Source organism: Artibeus jamaicensis, unplaced genomic scaffold, assembly GCF_021234435.1.
Source record: "Artibeus jamaicensis isolate MK-2021 breed Jamaican fruit bat unplaced genomic scaffold, CSHL_Jam_final scaffold_369, whole genome shotgun sequence".
In the NCBI taxonomy this organism is placed as follows: domain Eukaryota; kingdom Metazoa; phylum Chordata; class Mammalia; order Chiroptera; family Phyllostomidae; genus Artibeus; species Artibeus jamaicensis.
The window spans coordinates 4,533,135-4,548,698 of record NW_026522042.1 but is presented as its reverse complement, the minus strand read 5'-3'; the positions used below and the strand labels follow the sequence as shown (position 1 = coordinate 4,548,698).

Below are 15,564 nucleotides of genomic sequence, written 5' to 3'. Positions count from 1 at the left end.
TTCCACCCCACCCCCAACCCCCTTCCCATCTAGCAAACATCAAAATGTTCTGTATATCTATAACCCTGTTTCTCTTCTGCTTGTTTGTTTATTTTGTTTTTAGATTCTGTTGTTGTTAGATGTGTATTTATTGCCACCGAACCAGTATTACGTGAAATGTTAAAGGGTCTTCTTTAAGAAGAAGGGGAAAAAAAGACAAAAAAACATAAACAATAAAATGGTAATAAATGCTTTGTTAATTATCGAAGTAAATGCATATTGTCAATGTCAATGGCACTGGCATTTTGATTCACTAAAATCTTCCCTACGACACTTTTTTTTGTGGATGACTCACTTTTATAGGATGGGTGAAGAATAATACATTTGTATGCAATTTACGCTCTTGTTCTGTAGCCACGTGTCTGTGGCAGTAACGAGTGATAACAATATGAATTCTCATTTCTGTTTCAATTATAAATTTTACTTACACACGATACCAAGTTTACACAGGTAGGGCAACTGTTTTCAACACAGTGGGTTCCTTGTACAGGGCAGTAGAAAGGCCAAAGACCCCAAGAGAAGAGAGAAGTCAGCAGGCTGCTTCTGCGGGAAGGGAGGATGGGTGTTTGCCTGCTGTGACGGCCCACTGATCTCAGGTCCTGGTTCACTAGAGCAAAATCCTCAATGACAAAAGTGGCTTCCAAACGGCGCTCTGAGGCCGTTCTTCCACCCAGCACGCTCGTGGTACCGCTGCTGCCGCTGTTCTGTGACCGTCTCAGCCGCTCTGGAGGAAAAGCTGCCTCCCTCCTTCCTTCTCCCTCCCTTCCTTCCTCCCTTTCTCTATTTTCCCTTCCTCCCTCTTTGTTACCCTCCTCCTTCTTCCTTCTCCTGCATCTCTTTCTCCCTCTCTTTTAAATACATTTTTCCATATGTAATATATATATTCATAAATTGTGAAGGAAAGTGAAAAAAACCATTTAGTTCATACCTCTACTATTAAGACCACACCTTAAACAACCGAGATAGAAAAGAAAAAACACGGTTGGAGTTGGCAGCCTTTTGTTGGAAGCCTGCTGATGTCAACCTCCCAGGGGACCGGCGTGCCAGGTGGCAGGGGAAGAGGACCACAGTGCTGGGGTCTGTGGGCCATGGCTCTGGTTCAAAGCGGTGCTGCCCCTGTGGCCACCGTGGAATCAGCTCCCGTGGGATGGGCACAGCTCAAGGCCAGGCCGTAGGCTAAGATGGATCTGCTAAGACAGGCAGGAACTTCCCTAGAACCGCAAGCGTTTTGTGTAGGTGACTGTGTCCCTCGCCTCCTGCCAAGTGTGTGGTGCAGACTTGTCGAAGAACTTCCCTTTGGCTGAAGAGCAAGCCGTGTCCTGTGCTTTCCCTTCGGAGTATTTCCATGGCTCAGCAATTCAGAGGTGCTCAGTCCATCGCTTCCCCCACGACTTGACTTTTGAGCACCTCCCTAACTTCAAGTACAGTGACATCCCTGTCCTCCTCCCGCGTCCATGCCCTGGCTGGTGTGGTACATGTGGAGTTGTCAGCCCTCTGGTTAAAAACAAAACAGCCGAAGGCCAGCTTTGCAGTGGTTCCACTGCCTGTGGTACATAGAGTGCTCCTACTGCGGCTGATTCCGAACTACCGGCAGGAAGCCCCGGATGTGGAGTGGGGAAGAGAGGTGTGCGGTTGGTCTGAGATGCTTGTGCCACCAGCTCCACGCAGCCGGGCCTCCAGGCCTCCGGCTGCCGCGATGTCCGTCTGCACACCCTTGACTTTGCAGTTCGGCTCCGTCAGCGCCCATGGCCGGCCCCACAAACCGTCAGCCCCAGCTCAGTCTCAGCTACCTGCCCCACGTCTGGGTAGCTGCGTGGCACTCCCGGAGGACACCGTCTTTCTTTCAAGTGTTTATTGGGTGTTTTCTGTGTTTCACACAGTAGCTTAAGTGTAAGAGAAATACTGTTGAACAGAGCAAATTGCTCAGGTCCTGAACACTGATGCTCAGCCTCGTAAGAAAGAAAAAAAGCCCCGGCCAGTGTGGCTCATCGCTGGCTGGTTGGAGCATCATCCCATAACTAAAAGGTTGGGTGTTTGATTCCTGGTAGGCGCATACCTAGGTTGCGGGTTCAATCCCTGGTCTGGGTGCGTACTGGAGGCAATGGATCGATGTTTCTCTCATTCCCTTCCTCCCTCTCTAAATGTCCGTGCTGAGGATGAAAAGGAGAAAGAAAGGGAGAAAGAAAGAGTGTTAAGGGCTGTAATGGCGATGAGCCTAGAGGGGGGTCGCCACTTGGCAGCCTGGCCTGTAACTGCAGCTGCTACCCCGTGAAAATGAGAAGGAATCCGAGAGTGAAAAGAACCCATTTCTTGATATAATTCACCCCCTCAAAGATGAGTGAACATCCCAGACCCAGCGTAGAGAAACACAGGGACTGGTGTTTGTTAAGTGATTTTTTTTTAATCAGACTAGTAGGGGACCAGCCAGAGACGTTCCTTCATTCTTTCCCATGTGTTGCCCTGGGCTTAGACTGGGACGTGACCAGGGCCTGGCAAGTCACAGTGCTCCCTCCACTCAGCAGCCGGGGTTGTCCAGAGGGCAGACCCTTGTCTCCGGATGGGCTGCTGGTTCCGTTGTGTTTATCCTGGGATTACTGTATCGTCCTTGGGAAAAGGCAGTTACCCTTCTGCCACTGGGTTTACTAAGCTGGAAAGTTACAAGTTTGTGGTCACCAGAGGGATATTTCCCCTGTTGTTGGAAAGAAAGAAAAATGCCAAGCAGAAATGGAAATGGGAGGAGGTAAAATTCGGGTTGAGTCCCCAGTCCGGTTCCCGAGCCCTAGGTTCCTCCAGCTCCTCCTCTGTCTGCTAAGCCACGAGCGTCCTCCCCAGGCACGAACCAACGCGTCACCTCTCGCTGGTTCGCGTCAGGCTCTGTGATACGGCCCAGCGCTTCCTGACCTACACAGCAGCCCTGGACGTGACCTCAGGAGCAAGGCTGGGTGATGACGAGACACACACCCGCAGGGAGGCGCCTGTTCCGAGGTCCCTGCAGCGCCTCCCTCCAGTTCAGACACGCCTGCCTCCCCACGGAGCACCACGTGCGGGGAGCTCCCGAAGCCTGTGCAGAGGACAGCGGTTTGGACGCTCCCGACAAGAGGACGTCCCTGTGCAGAGACTTACAACTTGTAACGAGTGCATCCAGACGGTCTGACGGAGAACTAGTGAATAATTGGGGAAATAATAATTGATTCTCAGTAGGCAATTTTTTTTTTTTACTGCTCCAGCCAATGAAAGGGACACCTTATTGAAGCCACGGGGTCACAGGGAGTAGGCAGAAGACGACCCTATAGGCCAGAGGACGTGATGGAAAGGCCTTATTTAACCTTCTCGGGGACACAGGCTGTTGGCGTGGCCACACTTCTTCTTGGGGCAGTTGACAGCTCGGGGGTACGCGTGGCAATAACACTTGTGGCCGGTCATCTTGTCACACCTGTGCTTCGGGGTGAGCTGGCGGGAGGAGGGCCTGATGATGATGATGATGATGATGATGGTGATGCCACCAGCAGGCGGAGCACGAGTGCGGGGTGGACTCTTTCTGAACGTCGCAGTCTGAGAGAGTGCGCCGCGCTCCAGCCGTTTGCCCGCAAAAATCAGTCGCTGCAGCTCTGGCGGGTTGCCCCCCTTGTCTTGGATTTTAGCTTTGACATTCTCAGTGGTGTCGCTGGACGCACCCTCAAGGGCGATGGTGTTGCCCGGCAGGGTTTTCACCGAGACCTGCGTCACCGCGTCTGCTGCGGAGGCCGCACAGACGCCCCAACCCACACACTCCGCGCACCCCCGTGGGGAAGAAAGAGAGTAACCAATTTCTATGTTTCTCTTTGCAGGTGTTTATCTCATTTAATCCTCTTTTTCAGCCATTAAGGGGAGAAGAATAATTTCAGCCATTATTCTCCCCATTTTTCAGGTAAGGAAACAGATTTGATGTCACCACAATGTGGTTTTGTACCTTGTTGCAGGGTTAGATCTCTGCTAAGTTGAGTCGGGATTTGATCCTGTGTCGCTTGAAAGCTCGTCACCACGAGCCTCCTGGAGTGTTAAAGGTGTTTCACAATTGACAAAGGAGAAGAATTGATATGACAATTGATATATGACAAATATGTATTGTAAATTTTACACGAATTAAGCGTATGTACACACACACACACACATATACATGAAATAGAAATTACATGGAACGCAACTTCCAGACCAAAAAAAAAAAAATCAACCAATAAACAAAAACTCCAAGTGCTCAGTTATCTAGAAGTTTTTGGAAGGACCACATGTCCCTCATAGTTAGGCTTATTACAGACTCGAAGTAATGACAGAGAAAACTATTTAACTTCATTTCATCCACTTTTCCTCAAACTGACTTAAATCTGGAGCCGTTTTGGGGGGAGCTCTCACAAGATAATTATACCTCCGGTTTCCATTATTTTTAAAAGTGCATAAATGCCGCAAGAATATATATTCCCTGGGAAAACTGATTAAAACAGACGTGAGTACAGAGTAAAATCCCCACCTACCCTAATCCTTAACTCCCCTAAACCAGCAGCAAAAGACAATAATTAAGACTTTAAGTCAATCCGGTAAGTATTCATTTCACTACTGTGCATTACATTCAAACAGTCCCTGCTGCCAGCTTGGTGGTGGGTACTAAGCCGGGTAAAACCAGTTCCTGCCTTCAAGGCACTTACCATCTAGAAATAGGGAGTTCAGGGAAGAGGGACTGTTAGTGAGTCGAAAATCAGGAAAGATTTTTCTGAAGAGGGCAGTATTTGGTCCGAAGAAGTTACCTTAAATTTTTTTGTTTTCATTATTGTTAATAAATAAAAATGTAAACTTCCATGTGACTAAAAAGTATAATAGAAAAGGGATCCCTGTCCAAAATATATAAACACCTCCTATGAATAAATAATAAAAAGCCAGAATAACCCAACAGGAAAATAATAGGTCGCATATGGCCAGCAATCTTACTCAAGTATACTTGCATACTCGAAAGACTACACAAATGACCAATAAACATTTAAAAATATGCCCAGCCTCACTAATTATCAGGGAAAGAAATAAAAACAAGAGGAATATTCTTTATCCAACTGATTAGCAAACGATTTAAAAACTGGCAGTAGCCGTTGTTAGGAATGTCTCAGAGAATGAGGTGTGCACTCAGAAACAGTTGGAGTGGTATAAAATGGTAAGGTAATTTGGAGAGTGATTTGCTTGTACCTATCAAATTTTTAAATTGCCAGTCCCTGGCGATCCAGTTTTTCCACTCCCAACAATCCATCCCAAGGAAACTGCTAAAAGTGTGCATAAAGTTGTGCATTTGCAGCAAATTGTTTGAATCACAAAACGCTTCGGAAACCCATCATTGCTGGAGAGGCACAGTTAAAGTACATTACGGTTCATCCATTCTGTAAAATCCTCTGCAGTGGCTGCGTGGTATGAGCTGGATGACTTTGCACAGAAAGTTCTCCAAGACAGTGGAAAACTCAAGTTGCACAGCAACATGTATTATGTGTTTCCTTTTGCACTAAAATGTGTGTGTGTGTGTGTGTCCCTCTCTGAACACATGGACATTTGTGTGGCTATAAGAACACAAGAATGACGGGATCACCTCGTAACTATACCGGCCAGTTACCTTTGGGGTGAGGAGGGGAATTGAGGATTAGGGTGGGTGGGGATTTTACTCTGTTCTCACGTCTGTTTTAATCAGTTTTCCCAGGGAATATATATTCTTGTGGCTTTCATGCACTTTTAAAAATAATGGAAACCAGAGGTATTCAAAACAGAGTAGCAGGAACATGAGTCCAAACTGAGACGGACGAGCTTGTCCGTGTGGGAAGGCGAGGCAGCCTACCTCGGGCTGGTGAGAGCCGGGGATTGAAGTTTAAAGAGAAACAAGGGGGACTAAATGAAAGTGAACCTTGGAACTAGAGCCAGCCGCTCAGGTTTCTCCCTCCAGCTTCCAGGCTGGTCAAGTTCAGCAAGGCTAGAAAAGGCCCTAAGACCGCAAAACGGCCCCAGGTTAGGACCAGACTGGGACACATTTCCCATCAAACCACCTAACGTTCTCCCTCGTTTCATCAACTTTATTGCAAGCTGGCTCTGCCTTGCTCATCTTTGATCGCAAGACCTGTCCGAGGAGGTCAGGATTCCAGGACTCGTTTCTCCCACAGCAGAAGTCTAGCAGCTGAACAGAGGGCTGCCCGAGTCCCCTGTGTCTGCACAAAGCCATGTGGGCCTAGCAGGCATTCTGCATTTTACAGATTTCTCTCCATTGCACAACTATTTGCAAGGGGAAGTTACATCGATCTAATAATGGAAAAGAACTTTGGGAGCTCCTTTCTCCCAGTGGTGTCCCATTACTCTGCATAAATTCCCACTTCCTCACCCAGGCTTGACCACCCCCGGTGATCTCCTCCCATTGAAACCCCAGGGACCCACCCCATCACCGTTGGACCCCGTTGAACGTGCTAAGGCAAGCTGTCAGGTGATGTTCCCACAGCCCACCGAGGCTGCTGTGGGCACTCCCGTGGGCCTCTGCTACCCACAGCACCTCATGCATTTGGGAAAGGGGGCGGTTTATTTGCTAACCCTCCTTCCCACCCCCTTTTCTCAGTCCCCAGGGCATAGCACAGGGCAGACTTTTTCTTAAGAGTTACCAAGGGCTGGGATTCCTTTGGGAAGGGAATTTCAGCACAGGGGAGGGAAATCCTGACCAGCCCATGTTGCTAGGGCATGTGCTCCAGGCCACTGGGGTCACAAGGGTCACAGGGGTCACAGGGGTCACAGGGATTCTAGTTGGCCCTGCCTCTTCTTCCCCAGTGAGATGGCTGAACATTTACTGTTCTTAAAGTTCAGTTCAACTGCCGAAAGGTTTGGAGAGAAAAACCGGAGACGAGTTAATGAACTTCTTGGTGCCTCAGTTTCCTCTTCTGTACACTGGGAAGCATAAGAGAACAGCTACTACCAAGAGGGCTACTGTAAATGTGGAATGAGCGACTGTATGTGAAGTGTTTGGGGCCGTCTCACACCGCTCCCATGAGTTCTGGATGTGTGACAGTTAACGCATGTCCATTACCTCACACTGCAGCGGGGGCTTCTCAGCACGGTGAGGAATGGACCCTTTTTCCCTAATAACGTCTATCTGTTGGCTTGGGATCCTTTTCTCTAAACTGGTGAGCCTTCCTCCTAGACTCAGTCGCCCCACATACTGATTGTCTCCGTGTTGCCGCGGCGTGGGGACGGAGTTCTCCTGTTGTGAGCAGTGGAATCTAACACGCTTATTCAGGGCCTAGTGCGTGCTCTGTTCCTGAATGCATGTGTGTGCATGTGCAACGAGTTTTAGAGCAGGGATAGAAATGTCTCGTCTCTAAGGTGCGTATGGGTTTTAATAAGAGCACCCATGATGGACATGTCTGATTAAGAGTCTGAGACGAGACAGGGTCAGCGGAATGCTGGCCGTGGGCAGAGTTGGGAAGAATCCGGCCGTGAAGTTCCAGGATGGCTCGACGATGCCCTGGCGTGCGTAGGATTGACTGAGAAACTTATCTTGCAGAAATGCATACTAGAGAAAAGAGCTAGGTTTTATTTTTTTTATCTTACCCCTTAAATTTTTAAAAATACTTAAATGTATCACACCTTGCAGGCACAGAGTGAGGTCAGCTGTGTTTAGCAAAGACAGGGCCGCCTGTGAAGCTTGTGGAAAAAAAAATCAAATATCGCGCAACTCACAAGCAGGCCAATTTTATGGAGCGGTCAGCCGCTGGGTGGTCCAGGCAACGACACACTCGGTAGCTTTAAAATGACTTCAACTTTATTTGTAGTCAAGGTTCTGCCTTGGGAATGCAAGCTCTGTGGATAGACAGCTGTAAGATACATTGGTGACTTGATAGAGTTAAAGCTTTTTGGAGGAGTTGGAGCACAGAATGGAAAAAGGAAGCGCGCACGACCCTGGGGCAAATGTGGGAGAGGCCACGGTGCTCTCGGCAGCGGCAGCGGAGCAGAGAACCTGGAAGGACCTGAACCTGCCCTACCCTAGACGGGAAGCCTTTCCTTTCACAACCAATGTGATGCATTCCAGGCCCTACAACAAACAGTGTCCTGTTTGCGTTTCTGCAAGATGAAAGAATTGGAGCACATAATCTCATGGGGCCTTGTCTCTCCGGGACCTTAGGAATGTCCGTGATGACAGTCATTGTTGATTCTCCTACACATGACATTGCCACGGTCCCAGTCTGAGCAGGACTGATAAAGGGTCGCAGCTGGTTTGACAACTCTGGGGTGCTTATGCTGATGAAGAAGCTGATTGAAACTGGGGTGCCTACAAAACACCGCAAGGCACAGCCGTTCATGCATGTGACCAACGTTCCCTCCCATAGTCCAGGCACTGCACCAGGCCCCAGGAATGCGGATGAGAATAGTCTGCCCAGAGAAGCCGTCTCAGTGGGGACGAGATCAGTAAGAAACCTACCACCGGAAGCCCATCCCAGGCACATGGCCATACCTAGGCCGGGCAGCCCCACCAGCCCCAGGCGCCTTTCGGCGGAACTGCAGGTGGGGCTCAGAGCAGTATCTCGTTTCTAAGCGAGGCAAGAGGATCGTAGGAGCTCCCCCTTGACGGACGGGCACAGGGGTGGCCTTTCAAAACAAGCCAAACAGATGTTTCTATTTTAGGGAGCCCCTGACCCGTGCCGGCTGAGTCTGCCAATTTTTTTTTTATGGACAGAAATGCCCAGCAGGGAAGAACTTGGGAGATTTTGGATGTAGAGGAAGCCCCCCCAAAGGGGGCTGCGTCCCCTTAAGGGCACCCCAAAGGGGCTGACCTGCTTTCCCTTTGGAAGAGGAAGGCTCTGGCAGTCAGGCTGCCGGAGGGCTCGCGTCTCGGGTAATTTCAGAGCTTTCTCCCCTTGCCTGATGTGGCGACAAGGAGAGATTTGTTCGTTTTATTTATTTATTTTTCAATTTAAAAGATTTTTCTTTATTCCTCCCCCGCCCTTCTTGGCCACTCCGGTTAGGGTTTTCCATCTGACTCATAATTCCTTCCGAAAGTGGAGTGGCATTCATAAAAGTGGTGGTTCGGAGGCGGGGGCGGGGAGCCCCAGGGCGCCTTCACTACCTGCATTCCCACCGAGGCCGGCGCGCGCGGCGGCCCGGGCGGGGAACCCGGCCTGCGCCCGGGACCGCGGCGAGGAGCGCAGCACCAGCGGCCGGGGCCGGGTGACCGCGCGGCGGGGCAGCGGGTGCGGAGGGTCTGCGGCGGGCAGCGCTGCAGCAGCCTCGGCACCGCCCGCGGGCGCGAGAGGGCGCGGGAGCGGAGGCCGGCGTGCGGGCCACGGGGGGCGTGCGCGCGGGAGGCGGAGCGGGGCTCGCCCCTCGCCGGCGCCTGCCGCCCCGCCGCTGCTCGCTCTCCGGCCGCCGCCCGCACCCCGGGCCCCCACGGCCCTCGCTCCGGGCAGGGAAGGGAGAAAGTGAGACTCGGTGTCATCAGCATCCTTTGTCAGGAGGGAGGAAACTGGAACCCAGCGGCGGCGAGCGGCAGCTGGGCGGTCACATCTGGGAATGCAAAGCTGACCCCCTCCCCCTCCCCCGCCGCCTCCTCCCTCACCCGGGATCACTTCCGAAGCCACTTCGCCTTCAGCCCCTGCCTCGGCCAGAGGTTTCATTTTTAACTGAGTATTTAAGAAAGCTGGAAGCGTGCGAGGGGGTGGGGTGGGTGGAAATAGCGGCTGCTTCTTTTCCAGGGGTGGATTTCATGGGGATGTGTTCAAGGCAAGAGCGAATTCAGAAGGATATCGACGTCGTGATCCAGAAGTCCAGAGCCGAGAAGGACTGCCTGTTCGCAGGTGAGTTCTCGCCTCTCCGAGCCTCGGACCCTGCGCCTGCTCCCCGGCCGCCCGCCCGCCCGCCGCCCCCTGCCCAGTTTGCAGACCGCGACGTGTGTGGCCGGGGTGGGGGTGGGTCGCACGTCCCCATTCCGGGGTTCGTTTGGCAACCGCTGCTGCAGCGGGAGCCGGAGCCCACAGGGGGAGGGGGCGCCAGCCGGCCCCCTCCCCCCAGTCTGGGGCAGCGGGCAGCCTCGCGGGCAGACCCCGGGGGGCCCGGCCGGGGGCCTCGGTTGTATTTTGAGCCCCCCGTGCACTCCCGGAGCGCCCGAGCCGGCCGCCGGGCTTTCAGCAGCCGCGACCGAGCGGGGCGGCGGGACCCGGCGGATTTGCGCAACCGGCTGAGCGGCGGCGGCGGCCGGAACCGAGCCCGCTGCGCTGCGCCGCGCTGGCCGGCTGCGCCGAGGCCCCGCGGGCAGCGTCGGGCCGACCTCCGGCTCCGGCAGGTCCGTCCGGTCCCCGGCGCCTGGCAGCGCGTGGCCCCGAACGAGCGGGACGCCCGGCGCGCCCGCGCCCCTTCCCGGCGGCCGCCTCGCGTCCATTTTGCTCCCCCGGGAGCGGGATCGCGTTCGGCTTTCGCAGCCGCTCGGCGGGGGCCGCTTCCGGCCGCCCCGACCGGGCTATTCCCGCCGTTGCCATGGCGCCCGGCACTTGTTGCGGGGGGCGGCCTCCCGCGGCGCCCGCGCGGGGCATCCCTTCCCACGCGCAAGGGGTCCCCACGGCGCCCCAGCCCGCGCCTCCCGCCGGCGCGGGCGCCCGGCTCCGCCTGCCCGGGGCCCCGGCCCTGACCCCGGGGAGAACCCGCCCGGGGGCAGCTGGTGACCGCACTTCTGCGTTTCAGATTTCAGATACTCGGACTCCACCTTCACCTTCACCTACGTCGGCGGCCCCAAAAGGTATTTGTTTCGAGTTGCTTCATTTCCTGTTCACACGCTTGTGTTTCCTTTGTTCTCGGTTTGTTCCGTGTTTTGGTGTTGTGTTTTTTTTTTAAACTCACGTTTCTGCCCTTTAACCACATCCCAAACCCGAGGTCCTCGGTGTTAAAAAGCAGAGGGGAAAATAAATGTCTTCGATCCAGGCGTTTCTAAGATCAGGCCCCAGGCGGCGAGCAGAACCGCACTCTTCACGTGGAAGCTGTAGTTTGCTCTTCGGGCCTTTGGGGGTTGACACAGCCCAGCGGGTGCAAAACCTGAGCCCGGGGCGTGAAGGGGGGCGCGCCGGAGACTAAGGCGCCCCGCAGTCCCCAGTTGGGTCACAGGTAATGGATGATTTTCCTGGCGAGTTGCTGCTGCATCTTTTCCAAGGTTGACACAAACCTACAGCCTGCCCGTTCTCCATACTTTCTGTATTTTTGGAAGGAGTGGTGTTTTTTAGTTTTCCCTGTTAGTTGCAGGAGAGCGTTTGGAAGTTACTTGTCGCTGGAGCCGAGGGCTCCTTTCTTGAGGGGGAAGAATGACGCGCAGACATGAACACTAAATTGTTAGCCGCGTGAATCCAAAGGCGGTTTTGTGTTTAGGAAGCAGCCTTCAAGTGAAAGGTGGCCATGAAAACGGGCCTTGCCGTCTTCACTTGTTAAGGGAGGATGTGCCCCCCTTTCTGGACACCGTGGCTTAAAACGGAACGCGCCGTGGCCTCACGTGCAGGCACTGCCAGAGGCCTCTGCCAGCTCCGAGGACTTCGTGTTCGCTGTCATTGACCGCATTCCAAAATACCTCTGAGCTGATGGAAACGAGTGTGAACCTACAGATTGCAAAAGAAGCTTTCTTCTGTAAATACATTTTTTAAAAGGCTTGGAATGAATGGGAATCTTTAAAGGGCTTCGGGTCTGTGCTGCAATCTACATGTAAAAGGAGCTTTAATTAAAGTAGCCCTCGGATTTCCCATATGTACAGTATGTCTGAGCTTTGGGATCGGAGGGTGGGTGTGTGTGTGTGTGTGTGTGTGTGTGTGTTGTCTTTTTATTGTGTCGTTTTTTAGTTTTTACTTTTTACTGGATTTATTGGGGGTGACATTGGTTACTGAAATTATGTAGTTTCAGGTGTACAATTCTATAATCCATCGTCAGTCTATTACTGTATTGTGTGTTCACTACCCCCAGCAGGATTGGTATTTTGATTTGATCTACTACTTGAAAATACAACACATCGTATGTACTTATTGGGAGAGAATAGAATGATAGTACTTCTTAATTTACCATCACCTTTGTAATTATGAATAAAAAGAGTAATTAAATTAGAGAAGATTCAACTAAATTAACACTGCTCCTACCCTTATTACCCAGAGAACGTTGGAGTATGACTAATGTCTTCTCAGGTTCTTTTACCAGATAAGATACAAGCATACCTCTGCTACACTGTGGGTTTGGTCTCAATCACTGAAATAGAGCGGATATGGCAATGAAGCTAATCACGGGGGTATTTTGGTTTCCCAGTGCGTGTAAAAGTTACGTTCACACTATACCGCAGCCTATTAAGTGTGCAGTAGCATTATGTCTAAAAACACAGTGTGTCTGCCTTAATTTAAAAATTACTTGGACTGCCAGAAAGATGTGAACCATCACCTGAGCCTTCGGCCAAGCCCTTATCTTTCTGTTGGTGGAGGGTCTTACTTTCCATCTGTAAAAAATCACAAGCTCTGGGAGTGCAGGGGCCACGGTGCACCTACATGCCTTGGGTGGAAGACGTTCCCCGTGGGCGCCAGCAGGTGTACACCTGCTTCAGCCGCTGTCTTACAGTCGCTTATCCGGTGAGAGGGATGGGCTGGGTGCCCCCCCTGGGTGCGCTTCTCAACTCTCCAGCTTTATCATTCTCAGCAAGATTCCTGAGCTCTTGTAGCCTCAGTTTACTTGTCTATCCAATGAGAGAAGGGTTGCTTTTAAAGTGAGAGATGTTTGCCTTTCTGTGCAGTCCGGTGAAGGGTGCATGTTTTCCTTTGTCCCCTGACTGAAATACCTCGGGCTTGGGCTTCTAAGGCGGAAAGGCCTGGTAAAGACAAAAAGTAACCGGTGCAGCTGTTGACCCGACTCTCTGTCTTCTCAGAAGCTGGTTCTGCACGCAGTTCAGTGTTAAAAGGCTGTTTGAGTGCATCAGGATCAGTCCTTTTCATGGTAACCCACTTCGGGGTTCGTAGCAGAGAAGGCATTTTTTTTTCCTGAAAATAAAAATTTAAAAAATACTGTTTAACTCCGTTTGAGTCTATATTTATAATGCACTTCTCATTGCATTGTGTCAGTAGAGCACTTAAAATAATCTCTTTTTCTTTAACGTGCTTATCAACTTAAAATATTCCATTAATAGTGCCATTTGAGGTAAATTAGACTTCACCATTAAGGGAATTTTAGGGTGAGGTGGTACATGTTTATCTTGCATTGTATTTAACGTTCATCTAAACCATTGGGAACAAACTTCAAGAATAATTTTCAATTTAGGGTGTATGTCGATAAAACTTAATATACTGTTACCTTTCTGACACTCTCAGAGAGTGAGTTACACTTTGTTCTAAAGGCAGGGATTGGTCTTACATATTCCTGTTGAAAAAAAGAAGAGCTATGGAGGGTTTTTTTTTTTTTACGTGTCCTCTTTTGTGTTCCTGTGGGTTAAGAAGAAATGCCGCGAGGTGACAGTGCTGGGCCTGGCTGGTGGCCTGGTAAGTTGGCCTTTCGAGTGGAGGTTGTCGTTTGTTTTTGACTTTAGGAGGCACGAGAGGGAGCAGTCAGCAGCTGGAAAACCACGTTCCTTGAGTTTCCCCCCAGAGGAAGGCTCACGGAATCATTTTTTTCTCACCTTGGGGGGATGTGCAGAGCGAGGCTCCGTGTTTAAGGAACGTGCCTGGGCTGGCTCATGAGGAAGCCGCCTTGTGTGGCCTGTTCTGTTCGGCTGGAGACCGGTGCTCATTCCTCTACACGAGCGTCCCCAGCCTCAGAGCATGGAGGCCCCTTCCCATCAGAAAATGAGGCCAGTGCCTTCGTGAGAGCAGGGTTCTGGTGTCGTCGGACCGAGGAACAAGGAGAAAGGGAACGTTAAGTGTTACGAATTTGGTTATTAACACCATCTACATGCGCTCGAAAACTCGTATGCGTGTCTGGCAAGACTGGTCCATTTCAGCAGTGGTCTTTGTAACCCCTCTGATTCCTGGGCCCCTTGGATAACCCCGGAGCAGCCAGGGGCCGGGGCCCACCGTGGACTCCCACCAGGGGTCTCAGCTGTACGCAGTTTGTGAGTGTAGGCAAAAGTTGTTCCTCCCCTGTGCTGTCATGCTGGTGGTCTCCTGCCTTGTCCTTTGTCCCTTGCCATTGGCCGTAAACTCCTTGAGACCGCAAAGGTTAGGGATTCTGGTCCTTTGCGTCCCTCCAGGGAGACCTGCCCTTACTGAAGGAATAAGCTTAAAGGGATCAAGTGGGTGGTGACGGCAACTGAGGGGATGGGAACTTCTTAGTCCCTGGGGCCCAGGAGAGCAGGAGGGACCTCCCGCCCCCGTCCCCACCCCCACCCCTGCACTGGCCTGGCCTGGCCCAACCCCTGTGGAGTTCATACGCAGATAGTGACTGTTTATTGTAAAAAGAAATACAGAGATACATAAACCAAAAGGTGATTTCTCCATCTTTTATTAATGTTTGCAATTTATTCTTAAAGAATTTTTATCTGTCTACATGCCCGTACGATATATGTGTCCAGAGACCATGTGATCTCACTCGTATGTGGACTCTCATGAACAAACTGAAGTAACAAGGAAAATGGGGACGGACTCGTAGATGGAGAGCAGGTGAGAGCTAGTGGGGGGCTGGGGGCGGAGGGATTAAACCAAAAGGGAAAAGGACTCAGGGACACACTCCACAGCGTGGTGATTGCTGTGGGGAGGGAAGTATAAGGGGACTAAATGGTCCTGGGAAAAATACAACAAAGATTACATTTTAAAAAGATACATGTGTCTGAAGACGGTGTGTTATACTCTTTTAAGATCTCACCACTCGTCACCCAAGAATATAACAATGTCTGTCTTTGGGACAGGCTAGGAGAATAAAGAAATGTTTATTAAATTGGGAGCTTCTCCAATCCAGGGATGGGACTCCGTGTTAGGAATCTAATGCTGGGCAGGTGTCCTGAGTTGCCTGCACAGGGGCCCCCTTGACCGCAGCCTTTCCCGTGGTCGGGGGAGAAGGGCGTGGTTTGAAGTGCGCCCTTGCGGTGTTCGTCCAGTTGTTCCAGAGTATCAACTGGGCCACAACAGTGCTGCTCCTCTGCGGTCCCTTGCATTTGGGATGTGCACTCCAAGGCCGGCCACCTCCTCGCGCCCCTGGGCCTTTGCACGCACTGCCTAGAACACCACCCACACCCTGCGTGCCCTCCCCCCTCAGTCCTAGGCAGCCTGCCCTGCTCAGACGCCCCTGAGCCCAGCTCCCTTCTGAGAAGCCTCGCCCTGTAGCCTCTCCCCTGCCTAGTCCCCCAGGTGTTTCTAAAGCTGTGTTGTCACAATGTGTCATTAGCGCTTTGTTCACTTAGTATCTATCTGAAGGTGGAGGCAGGGCCGTCTAGCTCAGTGTAGTTTGCCCCGCCGGTGGCTCTCGGCCCCGCACTGTAGTTTCTCAGTGAGTAGACGTTGCACGAATTACTAAATCAGTGCCTTACCAGAAGTTGCCTAGGCGGAGTGGCAAGCCCTG

At 51.7% G+C, this 15,564-nt stretch overlaps 1 protein-coding gene across 4 annotated transcripts in view; it reads left to right on the top strand.

Annotated features, from left to right (window-relative positions):
• The window catches only part of PARP8 (poly(ADP-ribose) polymerase family member 8), a 151,353-nt gene that overhangs the window by 7,475 nt on the left and 128,314 nt on the right, over positions 1-15,564 (top strand). The window contains exons 2-4 of one of the 4 annotated variants that reach the window (XM_037145110.2): positions 3,867-3,946; positions 9,768-9,869; positions 10,750-10,804. In XM_037145110.2, the coding sequence (XP_037001005.2) occupies positions 9,779-9,869; positions 10,750-10,804 (146 nt within the window). In that variant the 5' untranslated portion in view covers positions 3,867-3,946; positions 9,768-9,778. Of the gene's footprint in view, positions 1-3,866; positions 3,947-8,138; positions 8,581-9,354; positions 9,683-9,767; positions 9,870-10,749; positions 10,805-15,564 lie in introns of those variants that run through there. The other 3 variants (XM_053657203.1, XM_053657202.1, XM_053657201.1) reach the window with 3 other exon arrangements.